Source organism: Mustela nigripes, chromosome 17 (genome assembly GCF_022355385.1).
Source record: "Mustela nigripes isolate SB6536 chromosome 17, MUSNIG.SB6536, whole genome shotgun sequence".
Classification (NCBI taxonomy): Eukaryota; Metazoa; Chordata; class Mammalia; order Carnivora; family Mustelidae; genus Mustela; species Mustela nigripes.
The window spans coordinates 9522725-9544420 of NC_081573.1; the positions used below are offsets into that span (position 1 = coordinate 9522725).

The 21696-nt window shown below is 54.3% G+C and overlaps 4 protein-coding genes across 8 annotated transcripts in view; 2 read left to right on the plus strand and 2 right to left on the minus strand.

Annotated features, from left to right (window-relative positions):
• The window catches only part of SRRM5 (serine/arginine repetitive matrix 5), a 2655-nt gene extending 1296 nt beyond the window's left edge, over nucleotides 1-1359 (minus strand). Inside the window, 3 exon segments of the mRNA XM_059382589.1 lie at nucleotides 1-407; nucleotides 462-1332; nucleotides 1335-1359. The exon segment at nucleotides 1-407 is cut by the window's left edge and continues 26 nt beyond it. Coding sequence (XP_059238572.1) covers nucleotides 1-407; nucleotides 462-1332; nucleotides 1335-1359 — 1303 coding nt within the window.
• The window catches only part of ZNF428 (zinc finger protein 428), a 6156-nt gene extending 1339 nt beyond the window's left edge, over nucleotides 1-4817 (plus strand). Inside the window, exon 2 of the mRNA XM_059382597.1 lies at nucleotides 4106-4817. Within this exon, the coding sequence (XP_059238580.1) occupies nucleotides 4106-4611 (506 nt within the window). The 3' untranslated portion in view covers nucleotides 4612-4817. The remainder of the gene's footprint in view (nucleotides 1-4105) is intronic.
• Nucleotides 4818-10867: 6050 nt separating this feature from the next.
• Nucleotides 10868-14361, minus strand: ZNF576 (zinc finger protein 576). Of its 5 annotated transcripts, none has more exons than XM_059382592.1 (3): nucleotides 14183-14361; nucleotides 13283-13383; nucleotides 10868-11603 (listed from the first exon to the last, which is right to left on the minus strand). In XM_059382592.1, the coding sequence occupies exons 1-3, from the start codon at nucleotides 14242-14244 to the stop codon at nucleotides 11176-11178; spliced, it is 591 nt and encodes a 196-aa protein (XP_059238575.1). In that variant the 5' UTR covers nucleotides 14245-14361; the 3' UTR covers nucleotides 10868-11175. The 5 variants fall into 5 exon arrangements, with proteins under 5 accessions (XP_059238575.1, XP_059238579.1, XP_059238577.1 ...); XM_059382596.1 differs by lacking the exon at nucleotides 14183-14361 and adding an exon at nucleotides 13861-14176; XM_059382594.1 differs by lacking the exon at nucleotides 14183-14361 and adding an exon at nucleotides 13698-13854.
• Nucleotides 14362-14421: 60 nt separating this feature from the next.
• IRGQ (immunity related GTPase Q) lies at nucleotides 14422-20897 on the plus strand. Its single transcript, XM_059382590.1, has 3 exons — nucleotides 14422-14526; nucleotides 14826-15357; nucleotides 16480-20897. The coding sequence occupies exons 2-3, from the start codon at nucleotides 14828-14830 to the stop codon at nucleotides 17834-17836; spliced, it is 1887 nt and encodes a 628-aa protein (XP_059238573.1). The 5' UTR covers nucleotides 14422-14526; nucleotides 14826-14827; the 3' UTR covers nucleotides 17837-20897.
• Nucleotides 20898-21696: the final 799 nt, after the last annotated feature.

Sequence of the window (21696 nt, forward strand, 5' to 3'; positions counted from 1 at the left end):
GACCTCTCTCCTTGCTGGGTGTTCTAGATCGTCTGTGATCTCTCTCCTTGCTGGGGCTTCTACATTGTCTGTGACCTCTCTCCTTGCTGGGTGTTCTAGATCGTCTGTGATCTCTCTCCTTGCTGGGGCTTCTACATTGTCTGTGACCTCGCTTATTGCTGGGGTTTCTAGACTGGCTGTGACTTCTTTCCCTTCTGGGGGTTCCAGATTGGTTATAATATGTTCCGTTGCTGTGGGTTCTGGATTGGCTCTGTCTTCTCATCTGACTGGGAGTTCCTTTCCGGGTACGACTTCTTGCCCTACTGTGATTTCTCTTGGAACTGTGACTTCTCATCCTACTGTGGGCTCTCTTCTGACTTCGACTTCTTGCTCTTCTGGGCATTCTAGACCAGCTCTGACTTTGGGTCCTACTGGGGGTACTGGACCAGCTGTGGCTTTGGGCCCTGCTAGGGGTACTAGACTGGCTATGACTCCGGGTCCTGCTGGGTACACTATCCTGGTTGTAACTCTTGACCTTGCTGGATACTTCATTTGGGCTGTAACTCCATTCCCTACTAGGGGTGATCATCTCACTATAACTTCTCACCCTCCTTGATGATGATGGAGACTGGCTATAACCTTTCTCCTTGAAGGGAGTTCTAGTGGGGCTGTAACTCTTTGCCCTACTTGGGGTTATAGCCAGCCCAGAACTCTTCCCCATGCCTGAGGCTCCTGGTGGGCTGTAACTCTTCTCTCTGCTCATATTTTTAGGCTGGCTCTTACTTTTTTCCCAGTTGTTGTTTCTAGGCCGGCTGGAACTCTTGCCCCCACTCTGTTTTTTCTGGGAAGTAGGAGTTCTCACCCTGTTGGGCACACCTGGTGTGGCACCATGAGTTCTCATCCTGCTCATAGTACTGGCCCTGCTGGGTGACCTCTTGGAGCTGTGGCCTCCCCTTCTTCCAGGAGTTCGGCCCCGGCTGTGAGTGCCCCTCCTTTGGTGGCGTCTTACCCCACTGGCCTTGCTGACTTTGCTGCCCCTGGTGTCAGTGCTGGCCTTGCTGGGCGTTCTTGCCCTGCTGTGGACTCGGGGCTTGCTGCCGGGCTGTTTAGAAGGGGCTGTCTTTGTACTTGCCCACTTGGTAGACTTGGAACTGCTTGGGCTTGTGACCGAGTTGGGGGCCGTTGATGGCTTAGTGGACACCGAGGAGCTATTGGGCATTGCCGATTTGGTGGGCTTCAAGGAGGCAGGAGGCTTGGAAGGTACTTTGGACATTGAGGGTTCAGTTGATGCTGAAGACATGCCGGGCTTTGAAGATCTTGTAGGTGGAGAAGGCATGGTAGGTGCAAAAGGGCTGTGGTCCTTAAAATCACAGTGGACATGAAAGACCTGGTTGCCATGGACAATGACCTGATTGCCTTTCCCAGGCCAACCGCGTGAAGTCATAGTGGGCTTTGAAGGCCCTAGACAGCTGGTGGTATGAAGTCAGGTGGGAGGAGAGAGGGGGTGGGGGAGGGTGGGGGGGGGGGGGGGTGAGGGTGTGGGAAGGGGGTGGGATCCTCCCAAGGCCAGAGGGGTTTCCTCTGTGTTGCAGCCATTCAGCAAATGTCCGCTGAGACTGACTGGGTACTTAGCACTGCTGGGACGTGGAGATAGGTCAGGCCCCGGGCCTGCCTTCCAGGAGTCCCCTGTCTCCAGGTCACTACGCAGGTGGTCAGAATGTGTTGGGGTTTGGGTGGAGGGGGTTTGGGGGGGCGGGACAGGGGTAGAGGGTTCCCAGGTGAGAGAGATACACTAACCGCCTGAGGAGTCAGGGAGAACCTCACAGAGGACGTGATGTGTGAGCTGGGACCTTAAAGAGGAGAAGGAGTTTGCTAGTAGGGAAGAAAAGGTCACCAGCTGGGGGGAAGAGCAGAAGCAAAGGCCTGAAGGGAGGAGGGAGATCAGGGCCTCGGGGGCACCCATGTGCACTTGGCCCAGATGTCCTGGGCTGGGCAGTGTTGTGGACCCCAAAATGAGTCAGACCTGCCCTCAAGGGGGTCCTAGTCTGACAGGGAAGATGTACTGGGGCCCAGATGGCTGCAGCCTTTAGGACAGTCACCAGGGGAGAGGCTGGGCTAGCGGGAGTCACCGTCATAGCGGCCAGAGCTTGTCCTGGGGCCTGAAGGATGAATAGGAGCTCGCCAGGTGGACAGAGTGGGGGCAGCCTTCCAGGTGGGGGGAGCAGCCCACACCAAGGCCTCAGGAAACATATGTTAAATGGTAGAGAGACAGCAGGACAGAGGCAGGAACAGGTAGAGAGAGCCAACACTTAGCACCTACTCTTATGCCCTGGCGGTGCTGGGGAGCCAGCAGTGAGTCAGAGCAGGTCTGGTGGGAAGAGGTTGGGGACACAGAAGTTCACGGCCCTGTGGGCTCAGGGTGAGGACAACCAGCAGGGAAAAGACAGTGAGTGGCTGCCTAGAGTGAGGAGATCTGGGACAACCTCACCAAGGAGAGAGGCTTCCTACTGGGTCCTAAAGAATGATAGGGAAAACCAGGGTGAGACATTCCCAGCAGAGAGAACTGGTGTGAAAGCCTGTGAAAAGTTTTGCTAAATTGAATGCCAGGCACAAAGAAGGTGTTCTAGATGCTAGAGGCACAGCAACGAACCCGAGTCCCTGCTTTGGGGACAGGCAATAACCACAAGTCGATGTTGGGTACAGGAAATTGAGGAGAAAAACAGAGTCAGGAGCATAGGGAGTGCTGGGGAAGGGTTGCCAATCAGATGGAGTGGTGAGGGTGTCCCCGAGAAGGTGACCCTTGAGCAGAGACTTGGCAACGGGAGAGAGCAAGCCTTATCCATCTGTGAAAATGGTCGCAAAGACCCTGTGACAGGTGCATGAGGAGCCCAGTGTTGTTGGCTGAGTTGTCACAGGACCCCTCTGGGTTGCTGGAGGAAATTGAAGAAGAGGGGCCAGGATGGACACAGGACAAGGCTGTGGCAATCCTAAGGGGATGCTTTTGACAGGCGCCTGCAGTATTTCCCACACCGCTGCCACCGTAGGGGGGCCTCCCTCCTCCCTGACCAGTGCTCTGTGTGCACCCCTCCATAATGACTGCTAAGGACACCCTTACCTGTCATTGACTGCAGATTGTTTTCGTTTCTTTACCCAACACTTGTCCTGAACATGTCCTGCATGCCCATGAAATCACAGTAATATATTTGTACTTAACAAGTATTTTAGTAGGGCGCCTGGGTGGCTCAGTCGGTTAAGCATCTGCCTTCAGCCCAGGTCATGATCCCCAGGGTCCTGGGATCAAGCCCCAAATCTGGGGGCTCTGCTCAGCAGGGAGCCGGCTTCCCCGTTTCTCTCTGCGTGCCTCTCTGCCTACTTGTGATTTCTCTGTCAAATAAATAAATAAATAAATATTTTTAAAAAATAAATAAAATTTTATTTTATTTGAGAGAAAAAGAGAGCGAGAGAGAAAGAGACAGAGACGGGGAGTGCAGAAGCCGGGGGAGGGACAGAGGGAGGAGCAGACACCACTGAGCAGGGAGCCCGATGCAGGACTTGATCCCAGGGCCCTGGGCTCATGACCTGAGCCGAAGGCAGATGCCCAAACATCTGAGCCACCCAGGTGCCCTAGATTTATTTATGTGAGAGAGAGCATGCATGCGCGCACACTGGTGGGGGAGGGCGGAAGGAAAAGGAGACAGACTATCTCAAGCGGACTCCTGAGTGCAGACCCCGGTGGTGCAGGGCTCAATCCCATGACCCTGAGATCAAGACCTGAGCCGAGATCAAGAGCCTGACACTTAACTGATAGAGCCACCCAGGCGCCCCAAGAACAGGGCTCTTAAAATAGCAAGGAACACTGTTATTGTTACTGTTTTTATTACTGCTACTTCGTCCTTATTAAACTCCTAAGATGCAGTTCTTGCAGGACATCTGATTGCTTAGACACTGAGCAACTACCGAGTCCCAGGCCGTGTTCCATGTGACTGGGATTCACTTGTTGGGAAGAGCAGGGCTGTGTGCAGGCTCCCCGCTCCAGGCTGCAGCCAGTCGGAATGAGGCTCAGGGCAGGGGCAGGGCCCACGTCCTCAGATGCCTCTGTCTCTCCCCTCTGTTCGTCCCCCTACAGGCCCTGAACATTCCTCTGACTCTGAATATACTCTCTCAGAGCCGGACTCCGAAGAGGAAGAAGATGAGGAGGAGGAGGAGGAGGAGGCCACTGATGATCCTGAATATGACCCCGGCTACAAGGTGAAGCAGCGCCTGGGGGGCGGCCGGGGGGGCCCATCCCGCCGGGCCCCCCGTGCAGCCCAGCCCCCAGGCCCCCCAGCCCAGCCCTGCCAGCTCTGTGGCCGCTCACCCCTGGGGGAGGCCCCACCGGGCACCCCGCCTTGCCGGCTCTGCTGCCCTGCTACAGCCCCCCAGGAAGCTCCAGCCCCTGAAGGCAGGGCCCTTGGGGAGGAAGAGGAGGAGCCGCCTCGGGCTGGGGAGGGCCGACCAGCTGGGAGGGAGGAGGATGAGGATGAGGACGAGGAGGAGGAGGGCACCTACCACTGCACAGAGTGTGAGGACTCCTTCGACAACCTCGGGGAGCTGCATGGGCACTTCATGCTGCATGCCCGGGGCGAGGTGTAGGCAGGGACCCTCCCAGGGAGCTTGGCAAGAGGGGCGGGGTGGGAGGAGGGGGTTGAGGAAACAGGGGTGATCACAGCGGTCATGGGGGACAGGGGTACCGCCGGTCTGTGTCGTCTTAGTGGTAGATGTGTGAAGGCCAGAATAAAAGCCAAATTCTGTGTGTGTCGGTCCAGCGTGTTTGGTGTGCGTGTGTGTATGTGGACACTCGAGTGTGTGAGGCCCGGGCCTGGGCGTTTATCTCCCTCCACCACGATGCTCCTTCCTGGGGGAGCCTTAACCTCATCGTCACCAAGACTTTAAACGTTTCCTGAGTGCTTGTGTCCTGTGTGGTTTCCACGTATTTACGCATAGACCCCATGATATGCAAGCTCAACGCCACAGAGGTTTCAGCGCCCACATCAGAGTCCAGGGTGGGTGTTTCAGGTTGGGCAACCCTTCTCCATGCAGTGATTCCAGGACCCAGGCCATCCCTTAGCCAACTGAGTGGCCATCGCCTGGGTCCTACTGGTGGAAGAGAAAGGCGAGGTACATGCGATGTCTTACCAGCCCCAGCCCCAAGGGGGCACATACTGCTCCCATTGACGCCCTTTTGCTGAGAAATGAGTCACACGGCCACAACTTCACGCAGGGGACTCTGGGAAAGGCGGTCTAGCCAATGCCCAGGAAGCAGAGAACGGTTCGTGGAGGATGATGGAGGACAGCCAATGTTCTCTGCCCCTGCCTAAGAACCTTCACAAAGAGGACGTTAATTATAATCAGAGCTGTGCTTCCCGGGTGCCAAGTGCCGGTCCAAGAGCTTTATATATATTGACTCATGGAAGTTGTGTATCTAGGAACTTACAAAAATAGAACCTTAATTATAATTACAGCTGCCATTTCCCCAGCACTTACAGAGTGCTGCATTTTATTTGCATGAGATCATCAGGTCCTTAGAATAACTCTGTGAGGTAGGGACCGTGATCCATTAATTCAGTTAGGAATCATCTTCCGAATCCCTGCTCCATGCTGCACATTGGGAATATACCGGTGAATGACAAAACCCTTGTCCCTGTGGAGCTTGCAGGGGGATAGGTAGGACAGACAGGAAACAAGCAAGATGGAGCGTATGCTGGATGGGGGTAGATGCTGTGGAGAAGAATAAAGCAGAGGAGAGAGAACAGTGCTGGAAGGGGGTTGCCATTTTCAGTAGCGTAGCCCTCCCTGAGGAGGGGACAGGGACCTAAGCGGAGACGGAGGGGAGGGAGCTGGAGCTGCGCACTTGGAGGGGAAGAGGGGACATGCGGTCCAGGCGGGAGGAGGCAGGAGCCTGCCCGGTGTCAGAGAGCGGTGTCAGAGAGCACAGAGCTGGAGGGATGAGGGCAGAGAGGAGCAGAGGGCCAGCTTGTTAGAGCTTTGTTGGAACTTGGCTCTTGCTTGGAGATGGGAAGTACTAATTCATAATAGTTTGGCACCAAAGCTCCTTTGAAAATAGAAGCCTAATTATAATGATAGCTACCATTTACTGAGCATTTACTGTGTGCCAAGCCCTGTTCTAAGGCGCTTTACGTGTGTTAACTCATAGAAGCTTGGCAACTAAGAACCTTCAAGAATAGAACCTGAATTACCGTAATGACCATCATTAAATCAGCGCTCACGGTGGACCAGGCCCTGGGCTTAATATGGACAATCGCGTCGGATCCTTATGAGGTAGGGGCTGTTATTTATTTATTCATTCATTCAACAGTGATATATTGAGCACCTGCGAGATACCAGCACTTTTCTGGGAGCTGAGAGTAGAGTAGTGCGCATGAAGAACAAGAATCCCTGCCTTTGTGGAAACTCCTCTTATAACGGAGAAGACATACTTAGATCGTAGAGTAAAATCTAGAAAATGTAGAGGGCATTAGAAGTGCTATGGAGGAAAATGGGGTAGGGGGGGCTGTGTGTGTGTGTGTGTCCTGTCTGCAGGGGCCGTGAGTGCAAAGGCCCTGAGGTGGGGCCCTACTTGGGATATTTATGGAACAACACTTAGGGCATGAGGCTGTTGCTGACGAAGGCAGGGGAAGACTGGTGGGAAGGCAAAAAGTCAGGGAGAGGCAGAGGGCCAGGCCTTGCAGGCCATTCTACCAATTTGGGCTGTGTCTCCATGTCTGAGTCATTGTCATAACCCTTAGAGGCATAGGGCCTCTCATCACAACCATTTTATAGCAGTTCTGGCCCAGGGAGGTAGACTTAACTTGCTACAGGTTGGTCACACAGCCAGTAAGACACAGAGCCCAGGTTTGACTCCAGACGATGGGGTACGGAGTGTGTGTCCTTCACTGTTAAGCCACATCCAGAAATGGTAGCCTGGCTGTCCACAGCCACCATCTGACTGGCAGGAGTATGTTTGGGCTCCACAGAGTTAAGGAGGTTTTTTAATAATGGTGGCTACCAACATTTAAAAATGGGTGGATTTCACATCAAAATGGAGGTTGGGGGTTTCTTTTGAAAATTGTGAGGTTTAGATTGCTGAACCCACAATCCCATGGGCTAGGAGCTTGCTGGAGCTGGGGAAGGGCGACCTCCTGCTAATGGGGCATTCCTGCCCGTGTGCCCACTCCACACCATCTGGCAACTGGACCCTTCAGACCCTGCTTGCTTCCCTGATGACGGTACCTGCTTGGCCACAGAGGACACTTACATTTTGATGCCTGCTACAGGATCTTATACCAAAGCATCTGTCAAAACCCACACTTTCCATCGGAGAAGCTCAGAATCCGAGAACCTGACATTTATCCACTCTTCAAGTTGAGACTTTTCCTAACCATTATAGCTTAACATCAGTGACTCTCAGAATCATCAAAGCAGGAATTCACAGCTCATTAAAACACCACAGATGGATTTTATTTCCTGGAGCAACATGCTTAAGCGCTCTTCTGCCCTAAGACGGGACTTTCTAAGCATGGAGGTAGAGGACCATCCATTCATCAGCAAAAATCCTGAGGATATGAGAGACTGGGAATCCAGAAACCTAGTCTGCTCCCAGTGGGGTCATTTGGTTCTTTGGGGCCGAGGCAGGATAGGGACATCAAGCTAGGAATTCCAAAGGGAGGACTTAACACAGGGGAGTGGTTACACAGCCATTAGAAGTCTGAGAGCACAAATGTGGAGAAGTGAGGCAACTGAGCAGCTCAGTTCATGTCTGCACAAAGCTCCCACCTCTAGGACTGGGGTCCAGGGCCCGACAGGAGCTTGGGGGACAGACCCGTGTGCAGAGGTTTAAACCGCAAGAGGTTTAGCACAGTACCTGTGCCCAGTATAGAAAGGCACTGGAGCCTGAGCTGCTGCAGGAGGCAGCCCAAAGCAAGGTGAGTCTCTTTTCCCTCCTACCTTCCTTATGCCCATCCCTCTCATGGGCAGAACTTCAGGAAGCTGGCTCTGGAGGGATTCCAGGAAACCTAACTGTGGAAAACCAAGCATCACAGCATCATAGGGAAGGCAGCAGGCTGAGACACTAGGTAAACCGTGAGCCCAGTTGAGCAATTTTTGAGCCTCTGAGATCAATGCTGTCTGTCCTAGGTGCTGGGGAAGCGAGGAAGACACAACACTTGCCCTCAAGAGTGTGGATTCCAGAGTAAGGACACAGATAAAGACAAATAAAAAGCATGATAATCCCTGGTATTGAAGAGTGCTAGGGATTAAGTCAGGATTAAGGGTTGCTGGTGCTACTTTAGCCAAGCAGGTCAAGGAGGACCTCTCTGAGGTAGCTCATGTGGAATCCCAAATACGTAGGGACAGTGTTAAAAAGTTCTGGGTAGGAGCACTCAAGGCAGAGGGAACAGCAAGTGCAAAGGCCCTACGGCAGAAGCCAGCCTGGCCTGTATGGCTGGAGTACAGTGAAGATAGAGCAGGGAGGGAGTTGAGATTGCTTATTAGCAGGTGGGAGCTCCATCACTGTTGGGTTTTCCGGGCCTGGGTAAAATCTTTGGATGTTACTTGTAGGATGCCATTGGAGGACTTTAAATGAAGAGTGATGTGCACGGACTTACGTACACAAAGTGGTCTATAGTGGACTGGAGAGGGGGCAGCAGTGGTGGCAGGTCCAGGGACAGGGTGGGGGGAGCAGTTAGGAGAGCAGCTGTGGGGAGGGCTGGTCAGACTTGGGGAGTTCAGAAACCAGTCCGATGGTAGTGGTGTAGGTGGGGGCTGTAGGAGTCATGCTGACCCTTTTCAAGTTTTTGAGACTCCGATGCATTATCCAAGTGACTTTCTCATGGGGAGAAGTCTGGGGCTTGAGCTGTAGATAAAGATTTGGAAGTCACCAGTGATGCTATTTAAAGTCTTGGGAATCTATGACATCTGGAGAGTGGAGAGAACAGGAAGAACACGGGCCCACTGCTGTCTATCTCAGGGGAGCATGTGTGATTTGAGCCTTAGGTTTGGGTTGGAGGGAACTGCTGTGGGGGAGGTGTAAAACATCTGGGTTGGAAACTTCTGAGCTCTTGCCAGGTGCAGAGGAAATATTTGGCTTTGGTGAAGTCGATATTTTAGGAAAAAATCCTGGCCAACTGACTCCAGACCAATTTCCCCATAAGTCACACCAACAGAGATCCAGGCTAGCTAGCCCTGCCCAAATCCTACATAAGAACACACATGTCTGCACAGCCCCCTACTAGAGGTAGTGTTTCCCAGGGTGGGAGTACTGGCTGCCAGGCTCGGAGGAGGTTGTTTGTGTGTCAGTTAGACAAGAGGTCGGCAAACTTTTACTGTAAGGGGCCAGATGGTCCTTTCCTATTTTAGGCTTGGTGGGCCATACGGTCTCTGCTGCGACTACTCAGATCTGCAGTTCTGTGCTGCAGACAGGCTTTAAATGATGCTGCAAGTGACAGAGACCCAAAATAAGGGTGATTTAAACACGACAGAGGCTTATTTCTCTCTTACGTGGTAGTACACAAGCGGATAGTCTAGGGCTGATGTGATGACTTTGCCCCCTGAAGTCATCGTGGTTCTAGAGACCCATGGTCAAGGGACCCAGGCTTTTGCTGTCTTGCAACTGTGCCAGCCCATATCTTGCTCACATGGTCCAAGGTGGTCGGATACCATGTCCACACTCCAGGCAGGAAGTTAGAGGAAAAGGCATGTCTCTTTCTGAAGCTTGAGAACTCTACCCAGAATTTAGCCAGAACTTGGTTACAGGGCAACACCTAGCTGCAAGGGACCCTGGGAGATAGAGAGTTTGTAGCTGCCATGTACCTAGATAAAAACTGGGAGACCGCTGTCTGTCTCTATTGTATCTGTCTCAGCCATGGGTTTTAAAAGCGTCCATTGGTTCAGACAGAGTCTGTGATTTTTATATTCAGGGCGTCAACCTTTGTTTCTAAGTGGGGGCAGGGCAGGTAATCCAAAGTCCTGACCACACTCAGCACTGGCCCAGTGGGACTCGGCCTAGGGTTAGGCTTTTCAAGAGCTGAAAATAGGATTTTAATGGGAGCTCTTCCAATGCTGGCCAAATACAACAGGAAACAGAAGGTATCTCTGTTTGATTTCAAATCAGATTCCCAGCAGGGTCAGGCCAGCTCTGACCTGAGCTTCCCCCTCCCTGTGCCCTTTTGTTTTATTTATTTTGAAGAGAGAGAGAGAGCATGCACATGAAGAAGGGGCAGAGGGAGACTGAGAATCTGAAGCAGGCTCCATGCTCAGTGCAGAGCCTGTAACTGAGCTGGAATCAAGAGTCCGACTCTTAACCAACTGAGCCATGCAGGCATCCCCTCCCTGTACCCTTCTTACATTTTTGGGGAATTCCTACTCAAAAGCCAGAGTTCCTTGTTTAGACATTTTAATATAGATCTCTTTTTTTTAGATACTCTTTGTTTTATTCATGTCATCTCACCTACTCATATAGAAAATATTTCATGACCAGAATGGTCCATAAAATTATTTAAGTGAGCAACAGATTACTGGTGGGGGGGGGGTCGGAGCCCCAATCCCTCCAATACCATGGCTCCTCCATGAGTGGGAAAGACTGACGGGGTGGGAGAAGACAAGGACTTGATTGCAACCCCCACATGACTTAGAGTACAGCCCCCAACTTTGCTATCCCCTCCCCAAAGGCCCAAGTCGCTCCACGTCTGGGACCCTTCTAATGACATTACAGCCCTGCAACACCTCACCTTCCCTGCTCACATATTCCCCCCCCCCCCCCCCCCATCCAGGCACACATCCAAGGGAATTTGCTCCTATAGCTCACGCCATCCATCTGGGAAGAATTAAAGGTGATTACACTATCTGCAGCTAGTTGTGGTTTCAAACTATTTAATTGGGAATGAGGGAGATACAAATAACACTTTTCCTTTTGGCTTCTTTTCTTTTTCTTTCTTTTTTTTAAACAAAAGATTTCATTAATTCCACTATATCCCTGAAGGCCTTTGCATCCTCCAAAGACTGAAGCTGTAGATGAGCATCTTCTGGTTCCTACGCATCAGGAGTCCTTGGCCTGTCCAGAGAGGGAAAGCAATCTTTCCAAGGCCCCCATCCTGTATCAGAGGTGGGTTCTAGCAGCCAATGAACCCCCCCGCACTGTCCTAGGGAGGGCTTAGCCCTCACTCAGAGCTCTCCCCGAGCATGCCGGATATAGTGTTGATGCAGCCCAGCTTCCTGGGCAAAGTCCTGACCACACTCAGTGCAGGCAAAAGGGCCAGGAGGGGTGCGGATCTCATGCGCCTGGCGGTGCCGCCTCAGAGAAGCAGCCTGCCCAAAGGTCTTGCCACAGTCAGGGCAGGGGAATGTAGGCTGGGCCATGGTGGGCGCCACTGGCGTGGAGGGCCTTGCGGCTGGACCGTGGCTACGCTGATGGGCGATCAGGGCCTTGGAGGAGGGGAAGGAGCGGGCGCAGGTGAAGCAGATGAAGAGGGCCCCCTGCAGCTTCTGGGCCACGAAATCCGCTGGGTGCTCCCGCTTCATGTGACGCTCCTGGAACTTGGAATCGGCGAAGGTGATGAGGCAGCGGGTGCACTGCGGGGCCCCCAGGTGGCCTGAGGGACGTGGGGAGAGGTCGGGGGGAAGCCAGCAAAAGTCACCAGGACCTCTCCCAAGCCCCAGAGTCATGCCAACAATTCACACTCAGGGCTTACTACGGGCCAGACTATGCCAGGGCTGGACAGTGGCACAGGCAAACTATTACAGGACCTGTTTTATGGGTGAACAGGCTGAGGCTCAGAAAGGCTAGGCAACTTGCCTACAGTCATGAGGCCGGGAAATGAAATGGAGTCGGGACTAGAACCCAGGGAACCTGCTTTTCCAGCAGAGCCACGTGATTAGAGCACAGCCTCTGGAGCCAGACTGCCCGGCACTGAATCCCAGACCTCCCACTTCCTAGGCGAGTACGACAGTGTCCTCGTCTGGAAAGTGGGGTCATAACCGTCATCAGTATGGTTATAACTGACCAGCACGGTTATAACTACCTCACTGGGTTGTTGGAAGGAGTGAATAAACTAATTCATAGAAAGTGCTTAGAACAGTGCTACACAGTGGTTTGCGATTATTTGTACTGAGAGAAAAGCAGCTTGACAGCCGGGGGCTGGCCTGGCGCTCCCAGCTAGGCCTTGGTGGTCTCTTGTTGAACATAAGCAGCTTCACACAACCTTGTCAGACAAGGCCATGGTGTGACTGAGATGAACCACGTCAAGACCATGCCAGAATAACGTCTGAACACAGACAAAACACGAACGTTGTCCAAGCCACAAAAAAGACCAAAACCGCGCCCCCATCTTGGCTCCTAGGAGTGGCTGCTGCTGCTCCATTAATTCGCAGCTTGAGCCTATGTACGCCCCCTCCTAGATAAGATTTCACCAACCTATCTTTGGTCCCTGCTTATTGGCAGCATCTAATCCCAAGCAAAACCCTTCCTCGAACCTTCCGCAAACCACCTAAGATAAATCCTTTCTAACACTGAGATGCCCCCACAGCACCACAGATGCGCATGGGCGATTCCTCAAAGAGCAATGAACCCAACTCATTCAACTGTAGGTGTGTTCCCATTGGTCTTTGGCTGGAGGGCCTTGACATTGGTGCTCTCATCCTCACGATAACCTCTGCCTCAGTTCCCTTACCTGATAGCATCTGCTGGATAGCATTACCTGAGGGAATTTCCTAGGGACTGCCAGGAGGACTGAGATAAGGAAGGCTGCACTCCTACAAAGCGCCCACAAGCATCATAAGCATTCAGTAGAGACTGTGGCTATCATGGTATGTAAAACTGGCTACCTCTGTTAACAGCTGACCTTCCCTTTCCCTGCCACTAATCCCCAGTACAGCCATGTCACCTGAGTAGTGGCATCCTCTTTTGACAGAGTAACCCAAGCCCAAGTCGCACTGAAAGTCTGGGGCAGAGTTGGAACTGGAACCTTAGGGCTCCTCATAGTGCCCAACCTTTCCCATTCACATCTCCCACCCCAAGCCTCTCTGGATGCCACTCTGTTCCTGTGAACTGTGGCCCACTCGAACTGACATGGACAGAGCAGGGTGAGTACATCTGAGCAGAGTAAGGGTAAGGGTGGAGAGTGGCAGTTCCTGGTAGGGCAGCTTAGAAGCCATTTATCATAGTCCCTTCCCGCAGGCAAGTCCTTGTAAAGCCTGGGGCACTGAAATGCTGTAGATATCCTTAGAGCTAGCGTCAGCTCCAGCACCCCACCCTCTGGCCAGCAGCACTCACAGATGTCGCCTCCTGGACTGCGGGGACTTCTCTCCTTAGACGAATCCTGGGGCTCCATGTTCCCTTCAGGACGCGGGTCCTCCATAGTGACTGGGATCCCTCTGGTCAAGACAGTAGCACGCAGGACAGAATAGTAAATCGAGTGAAGTCGCTCATCTTTTGACAGCATTACAGGGCCCGCTAATCCCGTGACCTCTGACAGGCTCTCCTTGCCCCCATAAGATGCCATCCTCTTGAACTCTAACCCGATGGAGCTGTTCCCTAGGGAAGCTTCGACCCTCCCTAAAGATTCGACTCCCTAGATAGGTGACACCCCTTAGAGCCTTCTCACCTGATTGAGACCTGTGGTCTCCTACATCAAACTACCTCCCTGAACTCGGGGCACGGAACCCTTGAGCTTTGACACCAGCCTCACCCCCGTCTCCCACGTGTCTTAAGGTCGGTGGTGGTATCCAGACTTTAGCCCGCCTCTTCCCGGGAGGCATCTTTCTCTGACATCCTGTAACCCTCGTTCCACCCAGGGCCCCCGCCTCCCATGTGCGCCTTGAGCCTCCCAGTCCCGCTGCCCCAAGCACTGCCCTCGGTTCCCTCCTCCCGAGGCGGGGAGCCCAGGCCTCCGCTTTTCTCCAGACGACAGAGGGCTGCCTTTCGTTGCGCCTGTCAGTCGCTCGTGATAGCGCCGCCACTCGGAGGGAAGCGGGGTAGGGCCCACCGAGTCTCAAGGTTCCAGTGGCTTGCTTCCACGCCCTTTCGCCTGATGAGCCTCTCGAAGCCCAGGCCCGGGATGCTATCCGGCAGTGATGCAGTCACGCCAACCGGGCCCTCAGAGGAACGGTAGGGGTCCTTCTCTGCCCGGGGGTGCGTTATGATGACGTCTCCTGCCGCCCGTGCCTTACAGACCTCTGCTTCTGGCGCAGCTGTGGCTTGGCGGTCCTGGCGCGCAGGCGCTTTGACTCCCTCATTGTTCCGAGCCCGGCCGCAGCGGGAGCTGAGGAGTGGGACTACGTCGAGGGTTCTGCGCAGGCGCAGTGAAGGGCTGTAGCCCGGAGGTCACGCTTCCAAGACACACCCCCTCCTTAAAAGAGTGACGTCAGGTTAGAGCCCCGGGAACGTGTCCGGACGTCCCCAAATCCCGGCCCTCTAACCTCTCCGGCCTCCGTCCGTCCGACCCGAGGGGCGGGGCTTCTCAGCGGAGGATCTGTCGCCGCCAACTGTGCTCTTCGGTTGTGCCGGCGGTTTGCTCGGTTAGTGATTTGGAAGGGAGGGTTGGGGGATAAAAGCATCCATGTCCCTGGGGAGGAAGGGGCTGGAGGCCAGATTTCTGAGATTTTGAAACAGAGAAAAATGTATCCAGAAAGAGGACGGCCAAAGCGCGCGAATCCCTGGGGAATAGGTAGGGCGTGGGTGCCGGACTTTTCCCTGGGAATGACATCCAAGAAGGGAAGGGTGAAGGGCTGAAGTCTTTGACCAGAACTGGATGACTAGGAAAGAAAAAGGCTCAGCGCTCCCTGACCCGGGTGTGCCCCACCCCCTTGCTTTCCAGGTATGCCGCCGCCACGGGGTGACGTGACCGCCTTGTTCCTCGGGCCTCCGGGCTGTGGCAAGTCCGCGCTGATCGCAGCGGTTTGCGACGGGAATGTGGAGACGATAGAGATTCCCGAGGGACGGCCGGACTCGGGGATCCCCAGCCTGCGAGCTGCGGGCCCTGGCCTCTTCCTGGGAGAGCTGAGCTGTCCGCCCGCGGAGCCAGGGCCCTGGGCGGCGGAGGCCAATGTGCTAGTATTGGTGCTGCCCGGCCCCGAGGGAAACGGGGAACCCTTGGCCCCAGCTCTGGGAGAGGCAGCGCGGGCCGCTCTGGCCCGAGGGACCCCGCTGCTGGCTGTACGGAACCTCCGTCCTGGAGATTCGGAAAATGAAGCCCAGGCTCGGGATCGGACAGCGGCCCTGCTGAACAGCACAGGGTTGGAGGCCGCAACTCTCTTCGTGCTGCCGGCTGAATGCAGCAGCAGAGATGGCTGCAAGGAATTGGAGCGCCTGCGGGTGGCGCTGCGGAGCCAGGCGGAGGTGCTGCAAAGGTAAGAGAGGAGGGTTGGAGGCCTGATCCTTTAGATTTCGTACGCAGAAAATGTTCTTTGAGATCCGCGAGACCCCCCAGCCCCATGGACAGGATAGCTGCTGGGGACCCTGCTCTCTTGTCCAGGTCCCACCCCTCAGCGCAGTGTTTGAGGTCATCGAGGCTCCACCCCAAGCCCAAGCTCAGTGCCGGACCCTCTCCCCACTTCTAGGCCCCGGTCCTCCAGCTTCAGCCTCCTGCCAGCGTTCTGAGATCAAAAGCTTTGCCCCAGTGTGGATCGTAGGAGAGGCCAGAGTCTAACGCCCAAATACTGGCTCCCAGCAAAAGTTTGAAGGAGGGCTCACTCAGCGCAAAACCTTGTGATGCCCGCAAAGATTTTACCCTAAGATTCACACATCTTCTTTGTTCTCCAGCTACACCAGTCATTGTAAAGCCACACCTTCAGAAAGCCTTATTATTTCTGAGTTTACTCCCCCACTTCCTTTCTCTAATCCCATCTCATTTCTGTGCCCATTTGCTGGCTACCTCCTGCATTTTTTCCCCGAGCCCCTGGCCACCTATTTCACAGAAGTCAGATGAGGCTCAGTATGCATCTTTTTTCTTCTAGCCACATCTCCTTCCTTGGTAAGCACTGGTAGGTGAGACTTTTCCCCTTCATTGGCCCTAATTCCCCTCCTTACGGCCTTGTCTCAGTAAAGAGTGCCCTGGGTGACCTTGCTCCCGTCAGGAGGTGCTTGACCTTCCTTTAGTCCACAATTCAGTTGCAAGTCTGTCTTTACCTGAGCCCGACCATCTGGGAGTTTTACTTGGCCTTTCTTAACCCTGCAGGTCCCTTGGGAAAGCCCCACCCCTCCAAAGACTGAATCCCAGAGAGTATTTAGCAGGTACCCACTTTTAGGCTTTGTTGGAAACCTGACCTCAACCAACACGCCCCGTCCGATTTTAAGCCCTGGTTTCTGTATGCTATACCAGTAGTCTGGCCCCTCCCTCTCCTGATCCTCCTTCTGTCTGGGATCTTTCGGGAAATTGTCTTTATCATCCTAACCTAGTCGTGCCTGTAGCACAACCCTCTAGTGTTTAAACCCTCTTCTGCCCTTTACCCTCCCTTTTCCTGTTCCCTCAGGCTCCTTCCACCGGTTCAGGATGGCTTCGAGGTCCTAGGTGCGGCCGAGCTGGAGGCTGTGCGTGAGGCCTTTGAGACCGGTGGCCTGGAGGCGGCGCTGTCGTGGGTCCGCGCTGGCCTGGAGCGGCTGGGCAGCGCACGGCTGGACCTGGCTGTGGCGGGCAAGACTGATGTCAGCCTTGTGCTGAACATGCTGCTCGGGTTGGATCCCAGTGACCCAGAGGACGAGCCTGTTTTCACGCCCCCGGGGCCCACGCCCTACCCGGCCCCAGAGCGTCCCAACGTGGTGCTCTGGAACGTGCCTCTGGGCTCCGCGGGCACTGCTGCCGCCCCCCATCCGACCCACTACGATGCCCTCATCCTCGTCACCACGGGGGCCCCCACTGAGGAGGACTGGGCTCAGGTTCGGCCCTTCCTGCTGCCAGATGCGCCGCTGGTCTGCGTGCGAACAGATGGTGAGGGCGAGGATCCAGAGTACCTGGAGGAAGAGGAAAAGGCAGAGAAGGCCGGCTCCGAGAGCTTGGAGAACGCAGGCGGAGAAGGGTTGAAGAATGCATACAGTGAGGGAAGGGAGAAACGAGGCACTGGGTTGCAGAAAGGTAGCGGGGAAGAATCCGATAAAGCAGAAGGCGGGGAAGGCTCAGAGAAAGGCAGTGAGAGTTTGACCCATGTTGGCGGCGGCGGGAAGAAATCGGGCAGCGGGGACTCAGAGCGCGCGGCCGCACTGAGCCCAGAGGATGAAACGTGGGAGGTGCTGGAGGAGGCACCGCCGCCTGTGTTCCCCCTGCGGCCTGGGGGCCTCCCCGGGCTCTGCGAGTGGCTGCGGCGCGCGCTGCCCCCGGCCCAGGCGGGGGCGCTGCTGCTGGCGCTGCCCCCCGCGTCTCCCCACGGGGCTCGGCTGAAGGCTGCGGCCCTGCGGGCGGGGGCGTGGCGGCCGGCTCTGCTAGCTAGCCTGGCGGCGGCGGCGGCACCGGTCCCAGGGCTCGGCTGGGCTTGCGACGTGGCGCTGCTGCGGGGTCAGCTGGCGGAGTGGCGGCGGGCGCTGGGGCTGGAACCCGCGGCACTGGCTCGACGGGAGCGCGCGCTAGGTCTGACTCCCGGGGAGCTGGCAGAGCGGACGCGATTCCCGGGCCCGGTGACCCGCGCTGAGGTGGAGGCGCGGCTGGGCGCATGGGCCGGCGAGGGCACTGCGGGGGGCGCGGCGCTGGGCGCCTTGTCCTTCCTGTGGCCCGCGGGCGGTGCGGCGGCCACCGGCGGCCTGGGTTACCGCGCCGCGCACGGCGTCCTGCTGCAGGCCCTCAACGAGATGCAGGCCGATGCAGAGGCCGTGTTGGCACCCCATGGGCCAGCGCAGTGAGGGGTGGGATGAGGGTCGGGGCTTCCGGGGTGCTCAGCGTCCCTGCTGCTTGGCTCCGCCAGGGGCTGAGGACTCCCAAGTCCTGGTTAGAGGGAGGGGGGCGGAATTGGGAGTCCCGAATCTGGCATGGGAATGTCTGGGCCTCGGAGGTAACGGAGCTGGGGGCTGCCACTCAGAATCTTGAGTGCCTGAAGGGGACGAGGGCTCTAGGACTACTGATTGGGCTCTGTGACTTGTAGTCCCCTGAATTTATGGCTCCTGGAGGGGAAAGGAGTCTGGGGGAGAGAACTGATTTCCCTGGGGACCACAGGGCATGGCACCAGAATGTGTCCTGAACCTGAGGGGTTGTATCTTGGTTTCCAGGGGAGTAGAAACTGGATCTGTTTGGTCCTCTAGTCCTGGGAGGGGCCGGGGGGAGAGGTGAAAGCCCTGATTTCTGCTGAGGAGGGTCTCCATCATTCTGGAGATTCCAGTATGAAGGAAGGAGTCTGGGTACCCAAGGGAGTGGGAATCCTTGGAACTGCTGAGCCACTTGGGGATGTAGGAGTTGGGCTTCTCAGAGGCAGTGGGCCTGCATCCAGCCTCCTAGTTCCTCAAGAGGCAGTGGCTTTGAACCTTCATTGGGGTGGACCTTGGTCTCATTTGTGGGTGGTGGGAGGTCTCCATCTACAGGAGCGAGCAGGAGACTGTGCAGAAGAGCTGGAGAACCTTTGGTCCACTTTGGGGAACAGAGAGATGTCTAATACTTGCTGCACCAGGGGCCTGATGACCTCGATTCCTTCCCCAGCTGTTGTGGACAGTCCCACAAAAAAAGAGGGGAGGAGGCAAGAGGTCTGGGCATGGTGGGCCCTGGGGGCAGCCCGAGACCAGGAATGAGACCTTCTGGGTGTGGGAAGGCAGGAACCCATACCCCAGAGATAACTCCCACAAATCCCTTACAGATTTGGACCCTGGCTGTTGCCTCTCTTTGTGTGAGTTTGGGAGGGCTATGACTGCCCCCGTTTTATAGGTGCTGAGTGATTTAGGGGATCTTGGTGAGTCTGTTCCTTTGTCCCTCTGCTTCCTTAGTGGTTTCTCTTTTTGGTCTTGATGTCTTCTGTCATTAAGCCTAATCCTTTCTGGTCTTGGTATTTTATACTCCTGCCTTTTTTGGAAAAGCAGCTGTCGTGCTGCACTTATCCAAACATTTCGGTGTTGGCTACCTCAGGTGTCACCAAGAGGCTCTATCTTCTGGTGTACACACAGTGCTGCAGAGGACAAGAGACCCACAGAACAGCTAGGGAGTATTCCAGACCGTGGGAGTGTGCCATGAGTGAAGCAAAGGCAGAAGCCACAGTGCCTGGAATGTTCTAGACTGCCAACTATAGGTAGAAAAGATGTCACAGGTCACAGAATTCTTCAATGTCAAAAAACAGAAAGGGGGGACCCGAAAGGCAATGAAGTTGAACCTCTTTTATGAGAGATGGGGAGAGCAAAGCCCAGAGAGGACAGGCTCTAGGCCTAACAGCACACAGCAAGGTCCTGTGTGGTCTGGCCCCTGCCTGTTCACATTCCCTATGCCCACCCTGTCCTCCAACCAGCCTGATCTTCCTTCTGATGCCTAGGTAGGCCACCTTGGATCCTACCGCAGGACCTTTGCATTTACTGTTCATTCTGCCTAGAATGCTCTGCCCCCCAGATCTTCCCATGACAGGTTCCTCCTTGTCAAGCAGGTCTAAGCTCACATGTCCCCTCAGAGAGGCTTTCGGTGACCAGTGTAACTGAAGTACCTCACACGTCACCATTATTCATCTCAGCCCGTCAGTGTTTCCCTTGTAGCAATTATTACTGTCAATAATTACCTTATTTATTTATTTACCTATTTAATAGCTATGATCCTGTGACTGGTCTTGTTCTCTGCTGTACCCCAGCACCTAGAAGAGTGCCTGGTACACATGATTAGTAATTATTCAGTATTAGTAAATACCAAATTCATGAGCAGACTGGAACTTAGATTGTCAGCCTCTGGCCACAAGATGGGAAATGAGTGAAGTGGGAGAAACAAGCATCTGATGGGAGAGGAGCCCCTGTCAGAGGTCAGGGGATCTGGGAGGCAAGCAAGGCTTCGCCACTGGCACTCTTGGTGACTTGGACCAGTGCCTTATTTTCCCACCTGTGAAATGAAAGGGCTGGATAAAAACCGTAAACTCTTCCAAGATCCTATTTTCTTTGACAGCAGGAGACAAGGGTGACTCTCTAAGTGGCAGATACCTGCCAGATGGTACCCCCGTGTCCAGCTTGAACCCTTGCCGCTGGCACAGTTTGTCCCCTCAGTTGAGAATGGCTGAGGTGGGAGAAAGCATTTGGCTCAATACTGAACAGCATCACACTGTCCTCGAAGGCCTTTCGGGCTTCAGGGAAAGGTGTTTGCCTGTATCTGTAATACCCAGTCCACCATGGTCTGCCTCCCAGTCCAGCTCGCCAGCCGCAGGGAGATGGGAGAGGTGCCCCGTAGTGCTGTCTGACAAACGGAATGGGAGCCACATCTGTAACTGGAAATGTCCCAGCAGCCAAATTACAAAGGTAAAAGGAAACGGTGAAGCTAGTTGCGTCTTCCTTAACCTAGTATATCCGAAATATTAATTCAACCTGTAATCAATCAAGAAGAGAATGAGATATTTTACACATAGTGTACCTCTCATTCAGATGATAAATGCTCATCAGAAATACCTCTATTTAACTTCCCGAAAATTCGTCAGTGGAGAAAACTGATTCCTCTACCCAAGCTGTCCCAATTATATTGACCAGTTTCCCAATAACTGCGGTGTGTATCAGTTTTTAATTAAAAGTGAATAAAGTTTAAAACTCCATTTCCCGGGCGCCTGGGTGGCTCAGTGGGTTAAGCCGCTGCCTTCGGCTCAGGTCATGATCTCAGGGTTCTGAGATCGAGTCCCGTATCGGGCTCTCTGCTCTACAGGGAGTCTGCTTCCTCCTCTCTCTCTCTCTTCCTGCTTCTCTGCCTACTTGTGATCTCTCTCTGTCAAATAAATAAATAAAATCTTTAAAAAAAAAAAAAAAAAAATTTCCCAGTTAACACTAACCATGTTCCCAGGGCTCGGTGGCCACCTGTGATGTGTGGCTAGAGCACTGGAGAGCAAAGACCCAGAACGCTTCCATTACCACAGGAAATCCTATTGGTGTCGCTCTAGGGTTAGACAGTCCTGACATTGGGGTAACCTTGGGCAAGTCGCTCAGCAAGTGGCATCTACCTCACAGGGTCATTGTGAGAAGAGTGTATGTATGTACTTATGTACATGCATATTTTCTCTCTCACACACGTGTGCACACACATCAGCATCCTGTAGCCCTCCAGAGAAGCCTGCCCTCTGGGCAGCTCAGCCATAAGTCTTGTTGCCTGTGCCGGGTGGTACCCAGACAACTCTGGTCTGGTCACCTCTGTCTCATGCCCATGCCTGCTCACAGAGTGCCCTCCTCTCTTTCTCTCACTTTCACACCATCTCCAATTTGGTCTTCCCTGGGACCTCTGTGCCGTGCTTCCCTGCTCCAAATTCCCTTTGCCGTCATGCCAGTGGGACTCGTGCTGGGGATCATATCTGAGAAAGCAAGACCCGATTTTGTTTGCCTCTCTCTGTATTGGGGAGTGCTCATTGTGTTTCTGTTGGTGTGTATCGACATTAGGGTGTTGTAACTAATTTGGGGGTGGGGTGGTTGCCTTTTAAATTATGACTTTTGATGACAGGCATCATGTTGCTAGTGAGGTATCCGACTCTGGGAGCATCCAAGCAGAAAGACTAAGTACGACTCCCTTGAGAACTGATTGCTGGCTGCCGTCAGGGTGTGTCGACATCATACTTCCAGGC